Source organism: Antechinus flavipes, chromosome 2, assembly GCF_016432865.1.
Source record: "Antechinus flavipes isolate AdamAnt ecotype Samford, QLD, Australia chromosome 2, AdamAnt_v2, whole genome shotgun sequence".
Taxonomy (NCBI): Eukaryota; Metazoa; Chordata; class Mammalia; order Dasyuromorphia; family Dasyuridae; genus Antechinus; species Antechinus flavipes.
The window spans coordinates 90,108,939-90,130,521 of record NC_067399.1 but is presented as its reverse complement, the minus strand read 5'-3'; the positions used below and the strand labels follow the sequence as shown (position 1 = coordinate 90,130,521).

General features: G+C 49.4%; 1 protein-coding gene and 1 long non-coding RNA gene across 3 annotated transcripts; one reads left to right on the top strand and one right to left on the bottom strand.

Moving 5' to 3' along the window:
* Positions 1-298: 298 nt before the first annotated feature.
* On the bottom strand, positions 299-15,481 carry SIX3 (SIX homeobox 3). Its single transcript, XM_051975197.1, has 3 exons — positions 14,538-15,481; positions 4,064-4,886; positions 299-1,104 (listed from the first exon to the last, which is right to left on the bottom strand). The coding sequence occupies exons 1-3, from the start codon at positions 14,590-14,592 to the stop codon at positions 912-914; spliced, it is 1,071 nt and encodes a 356-aa protein (XP_051831157.1). The 5' UTR covers positions 14,593-15,481; the 3' UTR covers positions 299-911.
* Positions 7,876-20,294, top strand: LOC127548042 (uncharacterized). Of its 2 annotated transcripts, none has more exons than XR_007950311.1 (4): positions 7,876-8,659; positions 14,379-14,547; positions 18,041-18,124; positions 19,593-20,294. It is a non-coding gene; the product is annotated as an uncharacterized LOC127548042 (long non-coding RNA). The 2 variants fall into 2 exon arrangements; XR_007950310.1 differs by having other exon boundaries at positions 7,882-8,659; positions 14,429-14,547.
* The last annotated feature ends 1,289 nt before the right edge of the window (positions 20,295-21,583 follow it).

The window sequence follows — 21,583 nt, the reverse complement described above, 5'->3', positions numbered from 1 at the left end:
AAAAAAGGTGCTTACGAATAAAATGATTGTCTGCTGAACAAAAAAACAGAAGATTGCATCTTGGCTGACCATTACTTGGACTTAAAAACAGAGAGGGAGAAGAAGAGGGAGAAAGAGAGAAAGAAGGAGAGAAAGAGGGAGAGGGAGAGAAAGAGGGAGAGAGGAAGAGAGAGAGAGAGAGAGAGAGAGAGAGAGAGAGAGAGAGAGAGAGAGAGAGAGAGAGAGAGAGAAGAAAAAGAAGAGAGATTGAGAGACCAAAAAAAAAAAAAAAAAGAAAAGAAAAGAAAAGAAAAGAAACATTTGCTATTTCCCTCTTCACAAGAAGTTCTCTTTTTTTCTTTCTTTTTTTTGTACAAATTCAGAACGGAGATGGCGTTGGTGGGTTCATTTTTTGTTGTAGTTGTTGCTGTTTTTGTCATTTTTGGTCTTTGTCGCCCGTTGTTGCCTCGGTGGTGATTGTGTATTCGATTCTTTTTAAATCGTTTTAAGCTATAGAGAATATTTTCCCAGATACAAATAAACCGTCATGCAGGTGGGGTGCCTCGTCCATGGGAAGCGAAAGGAGAAGTCGTGCTTGTCCTAGAAAGTATACAATTGTCACCTCTTTTAATTGTTCCCCCCGCAACATCAGCATTTGTGAATGTCTGTTGGCGTCCGGGTCCGTTGTGTGGCGGTGGTGGCTGAAGGTGGTTGGGTTTTGCTGACAGTTTTTGATTAGTTTCTAATGTTTCTTGCTTTTTAAAATTTTGGCTTTGTGTGTGCGTGTGTGGTTGTGTGTATGTGTGTGTATGTGTGTCCTGATTTGGGTTTGCTCTAGGGTGGGAGAGATAGGAATTGGGGGAGGGGGGAGGAAAAGGAGGAAGAGGAGGAGGGAGAGTAGGGAGAGGTGGAGGAGGACCGTCTTTCCGCTATCATACATCACATTCCGAGTCGCTGGAGGTTACCGAGAGGATGGAGGTGCCGGTGTCCGCTCGTTCTGTCAGGCTGGACACACTGGTTGTGGGACTGGCTGCCGTGGATGGCGACTCTGCCGAGCCGTGCGTCGGGCAGCCGGGCTCAGCCAGCGAGCGCATGCCGCTCTGTCCGATCGACTGATGCTGCAGCCTGCGGGGCAAAAAAGACAACACGGAGCGAAGCCCCCCTGACATAACCAGACTGACCCGCAGACCGACCGCCCTCTCCTTTACCCTTCCATCTCTAGCACCGACCAACAGTCTCACAGTCCCTACATCCCCCAGACCAGGTCATCGCCTGCTTAAAGATGCCCCCTGGGACTCCCGAATCCCCCAGATAAACAAACCCGGAGCCCGGGTTTCGTCTGCAACCTCCCTGGACTGCAGTCACACGGATACTCACGAACCCACAAGCACAGACTCAGGCACTTTGATACCCATGTGTGCAGATAATTACCGCTGCAATTCAACCCGACCCCTTATCTGATCCCACACATTTTCTGGGAAACAGCTTTCCCTCTCCAATGCCCTACACCTTCCTAAGCCACTTCCATCACCAGTCTGGCCTGGGTTTGTTTTAAACCCCTAACTTGCAGTTGAGGAAGGATTTGAGTCCTGTAGCTGATTAAATTCATTTGAGCCCCAGAAGCTGGGAGCAACTCTACCCTTTCTATTTTGGGAGTCTTCTGTCTTCTGTCTCTCTTCTTTCTCTTCTTGATGCTTTCCTCTTTCTTTGTGATTATTTCACACTTCCCTTTGCTTCTTTTTTCCCCTCATTTTTTTTTTTGGTTTCTCCTTGGCTCTCCCTTCTCCATTGGGCTTCCCCCCAATTGCCCTGCTTTCATATGTCCAGTCTTCAATGTTCGCTAATGTGCTCTAGCTCCTCTTTATTCCTACCAATATTCTCCTCCTTGCCCCTCAGATTGTGCTCTGTGAGCACCCGGATCTCACTAGAGGTTTTTCTGTAGTCACCAAGAATTTGGGGAAACCAGAGGAGAAGAGAAAGGAAATGAGAGGAAGGAGAGGGGATTGGGACCAGGCCTAGACCCTAAAGGAAGGAAACTGAGGTCCCGTGCCTGGAAAGGCCTAAGATCAGGCTGGCTCTAGGGGAAGGACTGGGAATAGGAAGTATTTATTTTGGCCTCTTAGATATAATGGGTAGTGGAGAAAAAGAGAGGTGCCTAATAAGAGACCCCAGTTTCCCGACTGGCATCACCATCAGCCCCTTAGTCTGTTCTCAGCATTGCAGCTAGCTCCAATTGGATAGGTTATAAGAGAAGAAACAATTCCCCTCTTAGGGCCTTGTTTCCAAGACCCCTTCTTCTAAGGATGTTTTGAAACTGGGCATAAGTAGGCTTTATATAGGACAGTGGAAGCGTTTAAATTTTTTTTTATAACAAACTAAATGAAGATGACAGGAAGAAATGAGAAGAAAGAAAAAGAAACTAGAAGGGAAAGGGAGAAAAAAAGAGAAAGGGGCAATAAAGAAAAGAAGTAAGTCAGAGGAGTGTTGACGATCTTCATGTATCCATCTTTTCCTTTTCCGAGAGCTAAGTCTCTGCTCTAGGTTGAGGTAAAGAGGTTATGAAAGAAGGCCTGGCCACGGCTTTGAGTCTTCCCCCCATCGGGCGAAAAGCGGCTCCACAAGAGATAGCTTGGTGGATTTGAAGCTAAAAAAAAAACAAGCTACAAGATTCCCGAACTCAAGCATAAACTCATGTAGTTTTATCTGTCCCACTGTCAGCAGCACAGGGCTAGTTCCTGATACTATCACAGCAGGGTTGGATATGAAGACTAGTTAGAGTCCCAGAAGAAGTAGGGAAAAGGTTCTGCCCCCAATTTAAATTTTTTCTTTCTTTCTTTCTCTCTTTCTCCCATTCTTTCTGTCTTTTTCTTTCTTTCCTTCCTTCCTTTCTCTCTATCTCTTTCTTCTTTCCTTTGTCTCTCTTTCCTTCCTCCTTTCTTTCTCTTTTGCTTCTTTCCTTCTTCCTTCTACTTGTTTTTATTTGTCCCTGTCTCTCTCCGTTTCATATAGGTCTGCAACTCAGCTAACCCAATCAAGCCCTCAAACAATCTGATACCCAACTGGTCTGTGGGACTGGGGACTGATTTCTCAGTTTATAGTGACCTCAACTTTCCAAACTGGAAAGATACACCGAACTCCCATGGATCAGCCTGATTCAAGCTGAAAGTAGACACACATCACTAAATACACATTACCCTCTCCAACACTCATACCTATGTAATACTAAATTCAAACATACACATACACAATCGGAGGGGTCGTTTTTGTCAGGAGTCTCTTTCTACCCGGCTCTCTCTCATGCCTGTCAACGTGGTAAGTAGGTCAGGAATTTGAAATAGCAGAAGCTTCTCCATGAATATTCTGTCCTCTCTTTGTGTTAATTAGAATTCTTTCCTTTCCAGCCTCCATACATATTTATACATAAAATATGTATGTGTGCATACATACATATTTCTGCGCACATATTATACATACACACACACATATATAAACATATTTACTTAATGGTACTATTACAATGTTAAAATGGATCGAATTTTTGTTGGACAGCCGAGAATTGAGGATAAAGAATTCTGTGTTCTCCATCGTATTTCCACTGAGCAGAAAGCCATGAACTAAGGACAAGAGAGTGAGAGAAAGAGGCGAAGGCACGGAGCTCTGCTTCTGGTGTTCTGGGGCCACTCCGAGCCCCAGCCAGGTCCCGCTTCAGACAACTTTTGGGCATGGGGGGCGGGAGAGAGAGCCGAGGACTTCGGAGCAAGGCCCGGGCGGCTCCCAGGATACCTCACACTTACCAAGAAGGCACACAGCACGAGCTTGGAGGGATGGCTACCTGCTCCCCGACCCCCACTTCCATCCCAGGACAAATAAGTTAATAAGACCAGCTCCCCTTCCCCGCGCCCTGCGGGAGATGCAAACTTTCCCAGATTGGCCCGGGGCTTGCCTCTTTTCCTCCCGGACTCCACTCCCCGCCCTCCCAGGGTTGGTCCCCTTCTGCAGGCCCGATACCTCCGACCCGGGCGACTGGAAAGTCGGGAACCGCTCGGGGCTGGGGGCTGGGGGCCGGCGGGGGCCTGGCACTGACCTGTTCTTGGCCGCAGCCGCCCGGTCGCGCTGCCGCCGGTTCTTAAACCAGTTGCCTACTTGTGTGGGAGTGAGGCCCGTGGCCTGAGCCAGTTCGCGTTTCTTGCTGGGGTTGGGGTAGGGGTCCTGAAGGTACCACTCCCTGAGCAGGCTCCGAGTCCGCTCCTTGAAGCAATGAGTCTTCTGCTCGCCGTCCCAGATGGTCCGGGGCAACGGGAACTTCTTCCTCACTCGGTACTTGTCCACTGGGCCGAGAGGACGGCCGCGTAGCTTCTCCGCCTCCTGGTAGTGCGCCTCCAGCCACATGGCTTGAAGCTTGCCGTGCGACTCTTTGGTGAACTTGTGGTTCTCCAGGATGTGGTAGAGGTCGCGAAAGTTGCCCGTGTGGAAGGCGACCACGGCTCGGGCGCGCAGGATGGACTCGTGCTTGTTGATGGCCTCGCACGCCCCCGGGGCCACGGGCAAGGACCAGAGGAAGCGTCCCAACCGCTCGATGTCCCCAGTCTCCTCCAGCGTCTCGCAGACGCTGGCCACCTGCTCCGGAGAGAAGTTGAGGGTGGGCAGCTGGAACATGGACAACTCTTCCGGGGGGGCCCTGGAGCCGCCGCCGCTGCCGCCGCCTCCTCCGCCACCGCCGCCGCCTCCTCCCGCGCCGCCTCCTCCCGCGCCGCCGCCGCCGCCGCCTCCTCCCGCACTGCTCCCGCCGCCGCCGCCGCCGCTGCTACTAGCCAGAAGTAGGGAGCGGTGGTGAGGATCCGCGAAGTTTGGCAAGAAGAAGTGGGAGGGATAGAGCTCTAGAGGGGAGCGGAATACCATGGAATGACCTGAGAGGAGAGGAGAAAATTCAGGGAAAGGAAGAGAGAGGAGAGGAAGAGGAGGAGGAGGAGGAGAGGGGGGAGGAGGAGAGGGAGGAGGAGGAAAAGAGAGAGAGGAGGGAGAGGAGAGGGGAGGAGGAGGAAGAGGAGGAGGAGGAAGACAGGAGTAAAGGACACCCACACCGCACACACATCCACATACACACACACCCGCGCAGCCACATAGAGAGAAGGGAAGGAGAGTGGCCGGGCGCGCGCGCGCTCACACACAACACACACACACGCGCGCGCGCGTGCACAGAGAGAGAGAGAGAGAGAGAGAGAGAGAGAGAGAGAGCCAACCACCACCGAGTCAAGATTCAGCGATTCAACAGCAATCGCCCTAATGACAACAGCCTCATAATATCTCCCCTAAATCCACAGTGAGTGCAGCATTGAAACATTTTGTTTCGCTTTTCTATTGGTCTTCTGAGTGTCGTTGTGGCGTTGCCACGGCAACCCCTGCCAATCACTGTCAGCACTGCCAATCAATAATGAGTACGTAAGGAAGGTTTTTACCACTTAGACCAAATGCGCAGGGGGGGAGGAGGAGGAGAAGGAGGAGGGGGAGGGGGAGGGAGAGAGAGAGGAAGGGAGGGAATACTCGGGGAGAAAGAATTTTTTTTAATCTTTGCAACTCTTAATCTCGCCACTTCCCCCCTCTTTCTCCATTTACCCCCTCTTCCCTCTCCGTCCTCCCCCCTCCCCTAAATAAGGGTTCAAATAATGTGAAAAACAGTGTGCTCGTATTTGTTGAATGGGATGAGCAATTAGAGGGTGGAATATTATCGTGATTTTTTTTTTTTAACGAGCCTCGTTAAAACTAAAGATCTGGGGGAGAAGGGACACGGCTTGGCCTAGAATCCGCACCCGTTCGTACGATGGACTCCGAACTGAGACAATTTGCACATGATTTGCACGTAGGTCCTCTTCATTCTGCCTATCTGAGCACTAATAGTGCCGGCGAAGAAAGGAAAGATGAGATCATGAGACTCATCGCGCTGGTGACCCCGTCAGGCGCCTCAGCCCAGAGAAGCGGAGAGGGCATTTCCCCCTCTCTTCCCCTCCTCCGAGGCCTAGGCTGCGGGTCCCAGGGCCCAGCGGAACTCGGGAAGTAGGGCACGACTCCTCGTAGGCTTTGGCTACTTCTAACTCTCCGATTATGCCAGGACTGTTTTCAGACATTAAATTCTCTAGGGATTTAGTCCAAATTACTCCCTCCCTTCCACCATGCAAATATCTATTGCCCCCACTCTATAAATTTACCATTTAAATTTAACAGTAACTAAAATAAACAGGCATGACAATATTCCATTACTCTGTTTTTTAGAACATTTACTTCTCTTTGTTATACCCCATCGGCGAACTCTTCAAGGGGTATTTATTTCAGAGTTCAGAGAAGCCAGGACCCCCATTTTAACTAGACCCTGGGGCATCTTTCACAGCCTTCTTCAGCCGACTAAAACAGGAGTTGAGGAACACGAAAAATCAAAGGCCTGCACATTTTTCATTGACGAACTTTATGGGAAAAAAACAAAATCTTAATCATATTCCCCCCCTCCAAAAAACAAAAAATTACGCTAACTCCAAATCAGGCTTTAAAAAAAAAAGAAAGAAAGAAAGAAAGAAAGAAAAATTTCCCAGATTCTCGAGAAGCGGGGAGACGAAACCTTTTTCAACCCACCTCCGGGGCTGACTGGCTGGTCTCTGCGCCAGCTCAGACTCCTACTCTGGGGCAAGGATATTTATTCTTAGGTATGTTGCCTTTAAGAAGATTTAATCAGCATCTTGGGCCAGGCCTTCCTTGCTTTGTGGGGTTTCTGTGGCCGTGGAAGTGTGATTTACCGAGATTTGTCCGGGTCAGAGGCTGCCTTCCCCCCGCTCTGTGTATATTTAGACAGGACTTGGTTTGGTGTTAAAAAGTGTATATTTTGAATAGGTTCACACAGTTGCAAACAATACCGACATTGTCGGCCCCATGTACAACGCGTATTGAAACGCAGCTTCCAGACTTCAACTAATCTGCCCTCAATAAAGCTGAAATAATTATCCTAAGCCGCCTTTCCAGAAGAAAAATCATTGAGGAATTCAAAACTTTTTTTTAAGATCTTTTCTGCATTCCGATGCAGATCTGGGGGTGAGGCGTAGAGTCCACAGTACTTTGGAGACATCAATGGTGGTATTGGGGGGGGGGGAGATTACAATTAAAATGGGAAAACATAACGTGACTTGGCCTGCGGAACTACCAACCTTCCTAATCCTAGATCTTGGGGATACAGGGGATACCCTGGATTGCCAGCCTTCCCCCTGGAGCTTCCTGCTGTGTCCAACCCTAGACCTCCAAGGCCCTTGCTGCCGCAGGCTCTCGGTCCCCCAGAAGCCTGCAGGGTCTAGAGTTTGAAAGATGGAAACGCCTCCATACCTAACCGCACCCCGAAGAGGACAGAGGAGTAGGGAACTCCCAACCACTCTCCTGGCCTCCAAAAGGTTAATAACAAAGACAAAAGAAAAAAGCAAATGGGGAAACCCCACTTTGTAGACATATTTTCTTTCTTTCCCTGCTCCTCCCTCCTCTTCTCACCCCCCCCCCCCATTGATTTCTGTTTCCGCTCGGCTGGGGAGACCCAGCGCGGTTGACATCGGTCAGCGAGTCCGAAGAAGGAACCCAAAGGTTGGGACACAAAAAGGAAAAAATCTTTTCTTTGTAATCCCTTTTTCTTTTAGGGGAAGGATTATAGGCTAGGGGGTGGGGAGAGGGGAGAAGGGAGGCTGGAGAAGGAAGTGGGGAGGGAAGAAGAAAAGGGGAGGGGAGTGTTTGCTGTGGGGGGGGGGAGTGCTGGAGGTGGAAGGGAAAATTCCTGCGGGTGGGTTTCCCAATATTTTATCCAACTTTTTGAAAGCTGCTCGTGACCCCAAAACTGTCAGCAAGAGACCCAGACTCTGGGCTCAGTAGATTGAACCTGGCTTGATCAGTTCCCTTTCTACCCACCTCCGGGGAACCTCAGGCCGGAAAGGGGGCGTCTCCCCTTCCCCCCTCCCTTCCAAGCTATCGCCTTCAGCGCCCCTACACGCTCGGAAGATTTCTCAAATTCATTCATTTGTAAAGTACAATAAAATCGAAAATCTCCAAGAAGCTTGATAAAAAGCAGCCTAATTACCGCAAAGCAGCACCTAGACGCACGCCGGGACTCCCGGGAGCCCACCCTGCTGTCTCCCTCCCGGAGCGAGCGGGAAGTTGGGCTCAGTCTTGTTCGTGCCCCCGCCCAGGGCCTTGGCGCCTGGCGCTTTAAGCCTGTTAGGGACAGAATTCCTGTCCTTAAATATACAAGCAGATAATTGTTGGCGCGCTAGCTTTGTGTGAGGAGGCTGGGGGTGTAAATGGCTTTTAATGACTGCAGCTGTGGGTTGCGAACTGTCAGTGCAAGTGGGTTAGTGCGGAGCCCCAGAGTCAGGCGGGGAGCGGGGCGCTGAGCCGCACGGAGCCTTCCCCTCGCCACACAGTTCCTCAGCAACAGATCCTGGAGACCCCGGCGAAGACCGACTACCTAGGCTAGAGAGCCAGGTCCAGGGCGCTAGGTCCAGGGCTAGGACCAGAATTAAACCGCACGCACGCAAGGCACAGCATCCCGGGAAAGAAGAGAAAAAGAAATTACGTAGATTCCCAAAGCTGCTGGGCCCCGTTTCTCACGGCCCACAGGCGCTGCCGGCGGCCCTTCTCGCCTAGAAGATCCGTCTTGGAACTTGTAAGTTTAGGACCAGGGACTGGGAGGGCAGAGGCCGGGCTGGGGCCCAGGGTAGATTAGCTGCGGGATTTCTCTTGAGGTGTGCGTGGGTAGAGGTTCGGCAGTTTGGAGCCGTCACTCTGGGCCTGGGGGGGGGAGGGACAAGGGGGCGCTGTGAGCCTAGAGGTTTATTAGAGGGAGTTTCTGGGTGTAGGGTACAAGTGTGGGCGTCAGAGCCTAGGAAGTATCACCTCCTTGCGCTCACACACTTTTTTTTTTCCGTCACTGTCCTCCCCATCTCCACCCCTCCCATCTCCCCGACACACACACACACACACACACATACACACACACACACACGACTCCAGGATTATAATTTCGGACGCAGGGAGCAATGGCAAAGTTGGCTCTCTGTCCTTATACGTTATCTCCTTATTCAGACCAGAAGTCTAAACTTCAGCTCAAGGGGTCCAACTCACCGCTGGGACAAGGTGGGGCAGGGAGCTATTGGAAAGGGACGCTTTTTAGACAGAAGAAGGATCAGAGGACAGAATAAGGGCCCAGAAAAGGAAAAGAGAATAAGCACGGATCATCCACCTGACGCCAGCCACCTCCAGCCTGGGAGGACTACAGAAGCTAGAGCCAGATCCTGGGCGCTTTTAGCCCCACTAGGGGCCTCCCTCTCAGCGCTCTAGTGCCCGGTAGGGCCGACTCAGATTCTGAAGGCTTGACTAAGGCCTGTTCTGTGGCTAGAGTAGGGCCGTCTCTGGGGCACTTTTTCCAGAGACATGACATATACAACCGGGTAGGAGTCTTGGCTCAAGTTATCCAGAGGAGAAAGAGTTAAGATACAGCTAGGAGAAAGAGGACGAAAGCAATAGGGAAGATATTTTTGGAAGTATTGGGCCCAGGTGCAATATTTTGCAAGATCAGACCATTTATTTTTAGATAGTAGTACACACACACACACACACACACACACACACACACACACACCTTTCCCATCAGCTCGCTCTCCATCCGTAGCTCCTCTTAGGAATCCCATATCACTGGAATAACTTCAATTCTTTTAGTATAGGTTCCCCATTTCAGCCCCAAACCTCCAGCTTTCTGGACCAGTAGGCAAGGGGAAGGAGTCCGAACTCTGGGCAAAGAAAAGCAGATTTGGTTTCTCACTCTCTCGCCAGGCCACCACCCAGTTTGTCACCCAGTTTGGCTCCGACTGAGTGAGGAAATCCTTGGGTCGTATAGCTGTCAGCTCCCTCACTTTCATCCCCACGCCCAACCTTTGCCCCCTTTTACAGTCAGAAAACTTGGGATCCCACAGATATTATCTGCGGAGAGGGGAAACACTTTTCTCTTCCTAGTCAACTTTTCTCTGTGAAACTCCCTCGAAAGGCTAGAAAAAGAAGGAGGGAGGAGGGAAACACCAAGAGAAGCCCTTAAAGGGCCCCATTACTTTCCTTTGAATTACAAACAACAACAATTCTCCCCTCCTCCTACAGTCTCTCGCCCCCCCACATCCAACCACCGGGGGTCAGGCGGCGGCGGCCCGGGGGCCTCGAGCTTGGAGCAATTGTGCCCCCGTGAGTAAACACTACTCAGTTGCCTCAACTTTCTCCCCTCATAAAAGTTCCTGGTGCGCGGGGAAATTTGAATATTTGATCAGCCCCTTTTAGTGACCCTCATTAGCCCGGCGCCCTGCTAAGGCCCCGGCGTTGCAAGAAAGCTGCCCAGTCTCTGCATTTGCACGCCTTGTTAGCGCCGATTAATGAAGCCTCCCCGACTGCTGAAAGGAAGGCCTCCCGGTGTATACACGCACCTTACGGCAACTGGTTACTTCTAATGAGCCGCAGCAATATGCTGAATGGAGCTGGGGCACCCGGAGCTCCCGGCTCCAGGATTCGCCCCACCCCTCACTCCCTCCCTCCCCAGCCACCACTGTCACCACCGGCAGCCTGACTTTCACTTTCTTTAAAAAAAAAAAAAAAAAAAAAAAAAAAGGAAAGAAAAGTTTAGAAATTGCTCGGTCGGGGCCCAGAAGAAGGGAGAGAAAATTGTTCTTGAAGAGGAAAGTTCAGGGAAAGGAAACAGATCCTGTCCCACTGCTCTGAGACGCCCATGCTGAGGAAGAGAGGCAAAGAAAGAAGAGATGAGCTAGGAGAGGGAGGGGAAGGAAAGAAGAGAAGAAATTGAGAGGGAAGGGGTGGAGAGAGAAGGCATTGAAGAGATGGAAAGAGAGAGAAGGCATTGAAGAGATGGAAAGAGAGAACGGGTAAAGAAGGGGCTAAGCAAGGGAAGAGAGCTGTGTGGGGCAGAGAGACTCCTTAAGGGGTGGCCTCCGGTTTTCTAGGGGAGGGGGAGCTCGCTGCCTGCTTGCTCAGACGCAGACAATTAAAAATCAATTCATTCTTTCAATTCCCCAAGGAAGGGATGGGGACTAATGTAAGGGTCCACGGAAGCCCCCACATTGTGATCTAAGGGATGATTAGCTTTCACTTCTCTCCCAACCCCCCCTCCTCCTCTTTCCTCCCTTCATTCTTCTTCTCCTTCCTTTTTTTTTCATACTCATCTTTCTTCTCCCCTCCCGTCTTCCTATCCTCTCGGGTCCCTTCATTCTCATCTTAGGCCTTTAAATTATCAGGGGCGGGGAGGAAGTCTTCTTGCCCGCACAAGTTGGACCAATTAATAGGATGGCCTCAATTGTCTCTCCGATTCTAGACTGGGCCTTGAGAGTTGGTGGGGCAATTGCATGTATGACGATGGGAGCAGAAAAAGATAAGGGAAGCCACTGGCTTAAAAAGAAAAAAAAAATCAAAGGATAAACTTGAACCACAGTATAAAAAATTAAAAAAAAAAAAAAAGGCATCTCCTCTTTTCCTCCACTACCAAACCCTCCAGTCTTGTTGAAGCTGACAGCTCCACCTGTCCCCTCTCTTGCCTCCACCAGAAGAGGATGGTTAGCTTCCCTGGTGTCTCACCCTTCCTCAACGGTCCTCAAGGAGTGCAGAGCCAAGGCCTCCCGCAGTCGGCAGTGCCTGGAATCTGCTTCCTCTGCCCCCAGTGCCTTCAGCGCGGGTTGCAGCAGAGGCCGCAGAAAGAACGGAAAGACTGGTTCAGCTAAACCAGCACCATCTCTGAAGAGGGCTGCGGGTCTCTTTTGGAAGAAATTCTAAGGCTCAGATTAGAAATTAGGTTTACAAGAAGACCCTTAGAGGAGGGAAGCGAGGCTTTCTTTTTCGTCCCTGGGGCTGAGCTGAGTTCTTTCTTGCCCTTGCGTTTCCGGACCCAGTGGAAGTTCCAAGCACAAGGACCCAGAAGCCCTGGGACTCCGAGCACTCTCTGGGGGTGGGGACTCCATTTCCCCCCACTATATTCTCCAGCCCTCGGTGCCCGCCCGATTTCGAAGGACCTTGGGGACGTCACTGTACCCAGTCCCTTGATCCTCCAAACTCTTAGAAGCCGGCTGAGCTGCTGAACTTGAGGACAGCGGCTCACGTGGGCCTCCGCCCTTCGGATTCAAAGATGATCAGAGGAACGGGCTTCCTTGTTTTTTTTTTTTTAGGGACTCATAGAAAGTTCGCATCCGGGCTCTCTCTTGCAGGGCAAGACAATTGATCCATCATCTTAACAAGCCCCTCCCTGACCTCTGCTTCTTTCTCTTGACGGTCCTTCCTATTTCTGAGGTTTTCTCTTCTCTGTTAATCCCGAACTTTCTCCTCACTCCCTCACAAGCGGCCTGCAACCAACCATTCCACTTCCACTATTCCAAATCAAGCCATAACTGGATAACATTTTTAGAATCGCTGTCTGCTGTTCCCACCAAAACTCTATGGGCAAGAACTCAAAGCGCAGAAAACATAAAGATCAGATAGGATGATCAGAGGTGGAGGTAGATGAGAATAGGGAAGAGAATCCCCACAAAATTACACTCGAAGTGGAGAGCTTATCTGCTCCCTCTAGCTGGGAACAGAAGATGAGTTAAGAGACAGATAACCCCGAAAGTTGATGCATAGTACAAACTGGGACCGAAGCAGTGAGGGCCCAAGTTGCAGAGATATGATGGGGAGGAAGGGGGACACTTAGACCCTGTAAGTCAGAGACATTGGGGGAGGGGATGGAAAGAGAGGAAAGGGGAGGGGACGTAGGGGTCTGAGAGAGAGAAGAGAGGGGTCGGGAGGTGGGGGGGGGATCCAGAGCTTTAAGAGAGGGAGTAAACGAGAGGCCAGCAAATCGCAGGCCTGCAGCTCACTGACCCCGAAGGGGATTTAGAGTCGAAGAGAGAGGGGCAGCTCCCCGGGCTTTGTCCCTGTCCTGCCCGTGGCCGGACGCTGAGCTGGGACAAAGTGTCAGAAGAATAACAAACGGAGTGGGCTTGAAAGGCAGTGGGGAGAAAGAGAGCGAAGCTGCTCTTGACTTCTTAGCTATCGCTTAGAAAGACTCTCCAGGCTTAAGATAAGCGGCCTGCCGGGCCAGGCAGAGAGGCAGCATCTGGGCGCACAGTGCCAGTCAGGCCTGGTCCTCAGGAGCCCGATTGCCAGATAGGAGAGGAACGGGAGGGAAGGTGAAAGGAAGGGAAAGAAGAGGAGAGAAAAGAAGGAGGTGGAGTAAAGAGGGAGGAAAGCAAAGAGAGGCGGATGGAGAAAGGGGCCAGAGAGAAAAAAGTTACTCCCCATATATGGAGCGGTGGGTCAGGAATAAGGATGGGGGCCAGGAAGGTCAGATTGAGGTGCAGTTGGAGGGAACGGAAACAATTTCTCTTCTCCAACTTTCCCCCCAACCACAATAACTCCCAGATCCACTGGCCCCAAAGGGACTCTCAACAGGTGACGGGGTAAGTTCGCTTTTACAGTCTTTATGTTCTTATATGTCAGGGCAACTCTTCTCTCCCGCTCTCCATCTCTTCACTTCTCCTTTCCTGTCACTTGTATATTTCGATCCCTTTGACATAAATAAAAACAATCTATTTCGTAAGGGAAGGGTGGACTTAAGTTTGTGTCGAGTTAGGCAGAGTTCCATGAGCCAGCCCTGGTCTAGCCTCTTTTAAAGGAAACAACAGCCCCTGACTCCGGACCCTAAATCGCCATTACTTCTAAGCCTCCCCGCCCCCCCACCCCCTCACTCCCCAGCAACTGCTGGCGCAGGTGTCCCTTGGCCAGGGGGGAGCGCTGGGATCTAGTCTCTGGCTGGAGGCCCCGAAGAAAGGGGGAAAAACAACAAAGAGAAGACGAGGGGACCCCTTTTATAAAAGAAGCCAGCTTTGTGTCAAATTTTTAGGCGGAAACCGAACTATTCTCTTTCTTTGAAGTGAGAACGATCATCGGGCACCGGTGGGGAGGGGGGAGGTCGCAGAAGCCACACAATAGGCAACAAAATAGCAACTCAGGAGAAAAAAGTAGTGATAGAAGTGAGGTGAAGGACGGTGAAGGGGGTGGGGGAAGAGGAAGCGGAAAAAGGGTAAGAAAAAAGTGTACAGAAAGCCAGTGCAACCGGAGGTAAAAGTCTGAAAATGTCTCCAGAGAGCTTGCAGCATACACACGCACACACACACACAAATTCACTCAAGTAGACCATCCACACTCCAAATCCATATAAGTACTGCATTATGGGCCCCATACTATATAAATATATGCATATATGTATGTTTTATATGCATATATATTTATACATACATACATACACATCTAGCAGAACGCCTGCGACGGACGGGACGTATACTCACATTTCCACATCCACTTAGGGCTAGGGGGACCCACTCTCTTGCTAACCTGACTGCCCTCCACCACCCAGAGATGACAGCCCAGAACTGGTCCGCCACCTAGCAGGGCTACGGGACTGGAGACCAGAGAGTCCGGCACAAGGCTCGGGACGCGGCACCAGGAACCAGGAAGGATCTTACCTGCTGTAAGGTAAGGGAAGCCGGGCGCTGGCAGGAGCGGAGAATAAATATTCATTAGGAAGTAAAAGTGCCTCCTTTAAAAACCCGCTGGCGCGCTCTCTCGCGCTTTCACTCTCCTACTCTCTCCCTCTCTCTCCCTCCCTCTCCTTGTCTCTCTCCCCCTCTTTCTCTGTCTGTCTGTCTCCTTCCCCCCTCCCCCTTTTCCTGCGGAATGCCGGCTCACCCGTCTAACTAACCTGTTAGTCAGCTGAGAGCTGGGGGCTGAGGTTACACATATGTTTTCCTTCACTTCTCAGAGCGCCTTCCCTTCGAGGTTTCCCTCCCCCATCTCCTCCCCAGCCTCCCCTCTTTTTTCTAGCCCACTCACCCCCTAAATAAATAAATCATTAGTCGTATTTGTTCTCTTTTGGGGTGCTAAGGAGTCAGAACATAATGTAACATTGGGTGGTACATCTGGGAAGTAGGGATATAAATAATCTCTCTGCCCTGATCCTATCCCCCATCCCGAACCCTTACATTTCCCTAGCTCACTACGGTCTACATCCTCACCTTCTCCCCAGCCTATTTCCATTCTTACCTACATTCCTACCCTAGCTCATCTCAATCCCTATTCCCACAGCGTCGTCTTCCCCGCCCCTCCCTACCTCCATTCCCACCCTATCCCTTCCTCATCGCCATTCCCCCTTCTATCCTGACGTCCACCCCACTTTCATCGTCCACCCTCCGTTTCCATTCTACTCACACACACCCCCACTTGCCAAACATCTCCAACCCACCTCTATTCGTATTCTCAGCTTAACTTCTAGCCCTGTTCCTACACTGCTGTTTTATGTAATGCTGCTAAATCAAAGGTGCACAGGTTAGTGTTCTCCCTGATCTCCGTTCCTTCCGCATCCCATCCCCTAAAGAAATGACTTTAAAAGAAAGGCGTGTTGCTATTCCTGACCCTGCAAAAGTAACAACTCTGTGGCTTTGTTTTGAAGAGCTGGGGCCTCCTTCTGGGGGCCTTCCTCTGCCCAATCTCGGGCATGGGCAGCTTGAGACCTTCAATTCCTTTTTTGTTTTAGTGTAGAAGGGGGAATCGGGATGGAGACTTGGGATCAGAGAATATGAGAGAAGCTTTCTTTAGGAACTCAACTCTTTCTTGACATATTCGTGGGGGGAGGAGGGAGGGAAGGAAAAAAAGGTGTTTATTTTCTATCAAGCTCGTATATAAGCAGCGACAAACAAGGCACCCAAATTCCATAAACATATGAACAAGTCACAGGTAACAGCCAGCCTAGATGTCTACATAGCTCACAATGCATGAGGAGCATTTATATTCATAAGGAGTTGCAAAGACATACATATCTATGGACACGAGAACATAGGAATGCCCACCTACCATACACAAAGTCTTGTGCACACACTCCTACACAATCTTAGTCATAAGCATACAATTTCATTCTTATATATTCCCAGCTCTTGGAGAAAGAGGTAAAAGCCTATCTTGGGGACAAGTGTTTTTAGCCCTCCTTAGAATTCCCTGAATAGAGAAGGGAAGAGGATCTAGAAAAAAGAAAGAAAAGCATAGCTAGGGATCCCTCTCTAACCAGCTCTCTAGAGACCTTCTTTCTTGTTTCATTCCCAGTGGCTTCACCTCTACTCTCATTTCACCCTTTTTAGACCATCCCCAGGCCTAATGCAGGACTAGGCTCATCCCCGGGGGGACAAGATCCAAGTTCCACCCTCCCTGTCCCCAGAGACTTTCCTACCATGTGGTCCTAATACCCCAGCAGTACTCTTCCCAACTTACCTAGAGGATGTGGTAGTTACTAGAAGATATGGAAGGTATTGGGGGGGGAGAGAGGTTGGAGGCTGGGTTGGTAAGGAGGGATCTGGATAAGGGGGGTGGGTCTTGATCCATTACAAATTACAAATTCCGGCACTCTCCAGAGACTGGAAAATTCCCTTCACATGCTCTCTCACTTACCTCACCCTTCTTTACAACCCCAAAAAACTTGTTTAGGGAGCAGAAAAACTTAGTGGGAGCCTGTCGTTGTAATCACTCCCGTCAGTCCAAGATGAAGGTCAGATGAGGAGGTCATGATTTATTTCTCCCAACACTTCTCCCTACCTAAACTCTTTAGAAAAACTTAGATAAATGGACCCCCCCCAAAAAAAAAGATGTTTAGTGCTAATTTAGAAGATAATAGACACAACCCGCATGGACTAAACATGATGCACCAGAGAACTCATCCCATTTTGTCCCATGGCATTCTTGTCTACTTGTCCTTTTGGGTTTTCTCAATCAATGTGTTTGTGGAGATGAGTAAAAGGGAGAGAGGAAAAGTGGATTCCATAGAGGAGTGGGGAAAACAGGGAAAAAGATGGATTTCTTCAGAGAGGGAACAGTGCCCTAGCTAGACACAAGTAGGTAGGGGAAAGGAAGTTAGCTAGAGACTTGGCAGGCTCTCTGGAGGAGGCAATGGAGGGAACAGAGCTGAATAGCAACCTCCTCACCATTGTATCGAGGCCTGGAAGCAGTCGGAACAGAATGGATTCTGGAACAGAATCCTAGTCATTTCTGGTTTGAGGTCTCTGTAACTTAGTCATAGGAATCATAGATCTTGTTCTGCTGAGGTTTGGTTTTTAGAAGAAACTGGGGGAAAGTTCGCTTCAGAGCTTTCCGATCACTTATAGACTGAAAACCCCATTTAAAACCAGACACAGGTGCACTTTTCTACACATTCAGTTCCCCTTCCTCATGTCAATGAATACACACAGGGGAATATACATATGAAAATGTATTTTATTATGCAATACAAGGGAATTGTCTGAGGAAATGTGCACAAATGCCAGTTAAAGTACAAGTGTATATACACCTAATTCACCTGAGTATACAAACACACGCGGACTCCCTGACACACACGCAATTATTTTTAACCACACACCTCAGTGCACACATTGACACAAGGAAAATGGTTTGCTTTTGAGTGGAGGGGGGAAAATCAGACTTCTATGACAGAAAGAAAGAGAATGAGCTTCAGGAAGATCCTGGTAACCCGGCAAGTCGTACACTGCTTTCGTCCAATGCCAATCCTTGTGTGGTATGGGTGGAATGGAAAAGCCGAGACGTCCCCAACCCAGCCCTCAGTTGGGGGCATGTTTCAAAATAAAAATCTGTTTGTACTGGGAGAAACATTTCAGACCTACGTTTGGGCGGACCAACTTTCTGGAGTATCCTTTTAAATAAAACCCTAGCTAGTTTCCCAGTGAAAACATTCAGCCCAGATCAGAATATAATCCGGAAATGGATGTCTTCGCCTCTCTCCTGTTCCATTTCTTTTCATTCTTCCTTCCTCTAAATTGGCAGGTTTAATTGGTCCTATAGTCCGAACTCCCAAAACCCCCTTTCTTCCCCTGTCAGCTCCAAGTCCAAAGAACAGTTAGAAGACATGACTTCTTTGATGATGATTATGATATGGTTGCTATTATTGTTGTTGTTATTGTTACCCTTTTAGTTTTATTCCTGCCTCTCGCGTTTTGGGGCTCTCTCAGCCGTGATCATTCGGAGCTGCTTGACTACATAGCTGGAGATCTTTGCGGTAGGAGCCCAGAGGTTGGGAGTGGGTAAAGAATGTGTATAAATGTCACAGGATGGCATCTCTTTCCACTTAGTGCTAGGCGAGGATGGAAAGGACAGTGATTTTCCGAATTAACCTACAGGCTTGTTTTCTTTGTTGCCTCACATGGATCAAGTCAACTCCATTCGTGGCGCAACCGCTGCCTTCCCCCACCCCACTTCTCGGTCAGTTAATTTGGCGTTCTTTTGTGCAGAACCTTTATCCACGGTGAGAACCCCGACTAGGCCTCCCCCTCCCCAACCTCACCCTTCCGGCTTCTCTCCCTCCTCACCTTTAGTTCTTCCGGGAGGAACTGGAATCTCTCCCTCCCTTCAAGAACGTTGGAAAGTCGAAGGCAAGCCTGGGAAAGGTTAATTTTAAAAAAAGAAAGACTTTAGCAGAAGGCTTGAGAAAATGTCGGTTCCCTTTACAGCAAAGGAGAGCTCCAGGCTGCTGCAGAGAGTTTATAACACCTCTCCCCGCTTCCCACTCTGCAAAAAGGCACTAGTCAAGAAGTTTTTGGTGAGGTAAATGCCCTGAAGATCGGAGAGGGAACTTTTCTATCCTATATTCCTTTTCAGAGATAAACTTTTTTAAAAATTTTTTTCGAGGTGCCCGCAACTCCTAGAAATTTTAATAAGTTATTCTTAACAGATTGGTTGTTGTTGTTATTTGTATTTTTTTTTTTAAATAAAAGAACAAACTAATTCATTTAAACCAACTAACGGTCGCTGGACTTCTACCCCTTGTTTTCAGTAAATCCCTGAGATAGTCGACGAATGAAACTTAATTTAGAAAAAAAAAATAGGAAGAGAAAGTGGCATTAAGGGAGAGCTATAGAGCCAGAAAGAGATTCAAGGAGAAATGTGAAAACGAATAGAAAAGCTTCCCTCTGAGATACTTTATCTTCTCCTCTCTACAGATTTAGAGCTTTATCTCTGCAAACTCGTTTTGTTTATTTATCCCTTAAATAGGAAAAAAAAAAACTTTAATAATTACAAGATCCTCCTCTGCCCTGAGAAGTAAATAAGCTCTTTATAACGGGAGTTTATTTTTGAAACAATAAAAAACAATTCACTTAACTTCAGATTTATTTGCTCTGAAGATTTAAACACGTATACAAGTGTATATATGGCTTTAAATATATGCGTGTAAATATATGAATGAACGCTCCTGTGAATGTAAGTCTGTGAATATCTATATGAGCATGTATATCTGTGAATAGATCTTCGTGTATGTACTTGTTTATGCATTTTCCACCGAAACAGAAATGTGATTAGTCCCGGTCTCCCCCACTCCCTAATGAGCTATAATATCGTGATGGAAGCCACTGAACAGAGATTATTTTCTTCCGTGATTTTGGAGCTGTGGTAGTTTAGTTTGGGCCAGGAAATCAAGATTGGGACCATTTGTAGTGATGCGCTGTTTTCCTTCCTTTTTCTGTTGCCAGAGAAAGTATTTGTTCTTCTGTCCGTCTGTCTTCCCGACCAGCAACTTCAGAGCTAGCAGAGACCTACAACCCTGCGCCAGGACTAAAAGTTTTTCAGGCTGCACTCTGCCCTGAAATTGAAAATTATTGTATCTTGTAGCATCAAGAAGCAAAAACTCACAGATACAATAAAATGATGAAAATGTACTTTTAATTCCTTTTGCCAACAGAGCGCCGATGCGCCCGGAAGACTATCCCAACTGGGAGAGGTACATTCACACGCGTGTGTCCTGCGTTTACACAGCCCTGCCCGCAAAGCGAAGTGGAGGTGCCTTACGGCAAAAATCCCATACATTTTTAACTACAGTGATTACTAAATTAATAGCAGGCACCAAGACAGATGTCAAAACGTCTTGAAAATGTTTATCTGTGAATAATTGAGAAGGTGGTGGGACGCATTATCTGATTGTATAATGAAATATGTATGAGGAACAGCTGTTTGCAAGAGTCCCCTCCCGTCGTTTCCTTAGCCTGGGCCCTTTTCCTCGCCAGAGGCGAGAGGACGACAAAGTTGGGCACCTACTTCTTAACTAGGGAGAAAACTCTTTTTCACGACAGCCTCCCCACCCCTTCCTCCAGCCCCTAGTTCCTCAAATAAAGGTTGGAAAGGAAGAAAGGAGGTTTCTCAGAGCTTGCCAAGATCGAGCCAAGGAGGCTGGGAGGGTAGGCCATTCTCTCTCTCTCTCTCTCTCTCTCTCTCTCTCTCTCTCTCTCTCTCTCTCTCTCTCTCTCTCTCTCTCTCTCTCTCTCTCTCTCTCTCTCTCTCTCTCTCTCTCTTTCCTTACACACACACACACACACGCACGCACTCCCCAACAGCTGACCAAGGATTGTGCATTGCCTAGAAACAGGAGCAAACGACTCTCTGGTTTTCCATATTGGAAATGTTGGCCGCTGAGCTTGAGGGAACCAGAATGGATTCCCGGGCCAAGCCTGGCCCCGCCCGCTTGTCCCCGGCTCAGCAGTGCACCTGGGAGCTTGGCTGCCAGTAGCTTGCTGAGTGGTTGGAAGGCGGAGGCTCACCCCGACGCCCAGAGGTTCAGCTGTCTCCCGGGTCACCGCGGGGTGACCCGGCCAAGGAGAGGTCTTTGTTTTGCGTTCAATCCGCACTGCGCACTTCCTGAGATCGGGCCCCAACCCCAACCCCTGTTTGTTTTTCCAGTCCTTCTCCCTCCGTTTCAGCAGGAAAACACCCCGGCGCGGTGCGTCAGTAGGCCCAGGGCCTGTCCCAGAGTTGGCCCCAAGGGGATGAGACAGACCGGGTCGGGGCATGGTAGGCTAATTTGGGTTGCAGGTTGGCTGTCAGAAAAGACTGGAATGTCTGGGGCGGGGGTAGTGGAATAAACCGTTTCTCGCTAGTACCTAGGGGGAAATGGTGAGGCCCAGACTTGCAGCAAACATTGCAGGGACGGGTGGCCCAAGAAAGTCGCATGGCCGTGGCTAAAACAGCACCAGCACTATGGGGAACAGAGGGTACAGTCAGGGCTGGCTCTTCCTTTACTTTCTCTTGTCGCTGTATTGAGCCTGCAATCCCTTGCTTCGAACTCCAATTCGCTTGGCCTGAACTCCAGATCCCGATACTCCCAAAGGCCTCGGAGCCTTTTGCCCTTTGGGGAACGCTGTAAGAACCCTCCCTTCCTTCCTACACCTTCAGGTCTGCCCATGGGAGGCTACACGCAAATCCATGACTTTCGCCCGCCTCATTCCCTCTCCGAAAAGGCAGCGGAGGGAACGAGAGGGTTCAGTGGGGCGTGCTATGAGGACGGAGAGAGACGCAGCCAGGGGGCGAGAAAAGCAGAGGCTCGGCCTCGATTGCACCGCGCGGACGCTCTCTATCTCAATGCGATGCTATCAATAGGGATAAACACGGCGAGTCTCTTTTTGTGCGTGTTGCCCAACATCCATCATTATGAGCAGCTTTTCATGTCAACTGGATCATTTACCCAGAGCAG

What these genes read in the sequence shown, in the direction of transcription:
- SIX3 (XM_051975197.1), bottom strand. Translation starts at nt 14,592, where the DNA reads ATGAATATTTATTCTCCGCTCCTGCCAGCGCCCGGCTTCCCTTACCTT. An exon ending in CTTCCCTTACCTTACAGCAG is followed by an intron (nt 4,887 to 14,537) that starts GTAAGATCCTTC and finishes CTCTCCTCTCAG; the next exon opens with GTCATTCCATGGTATTCCGC. An exon ending in GCGGCTGCGGCCAAGAACAG is followed by an intron (nt 1,105 to 4,063) that starts GTCAGTGCCAGG and finishes TTTGCCCCGCAG; the next exon opens with GCTGCAGCATCAGTCGATCG.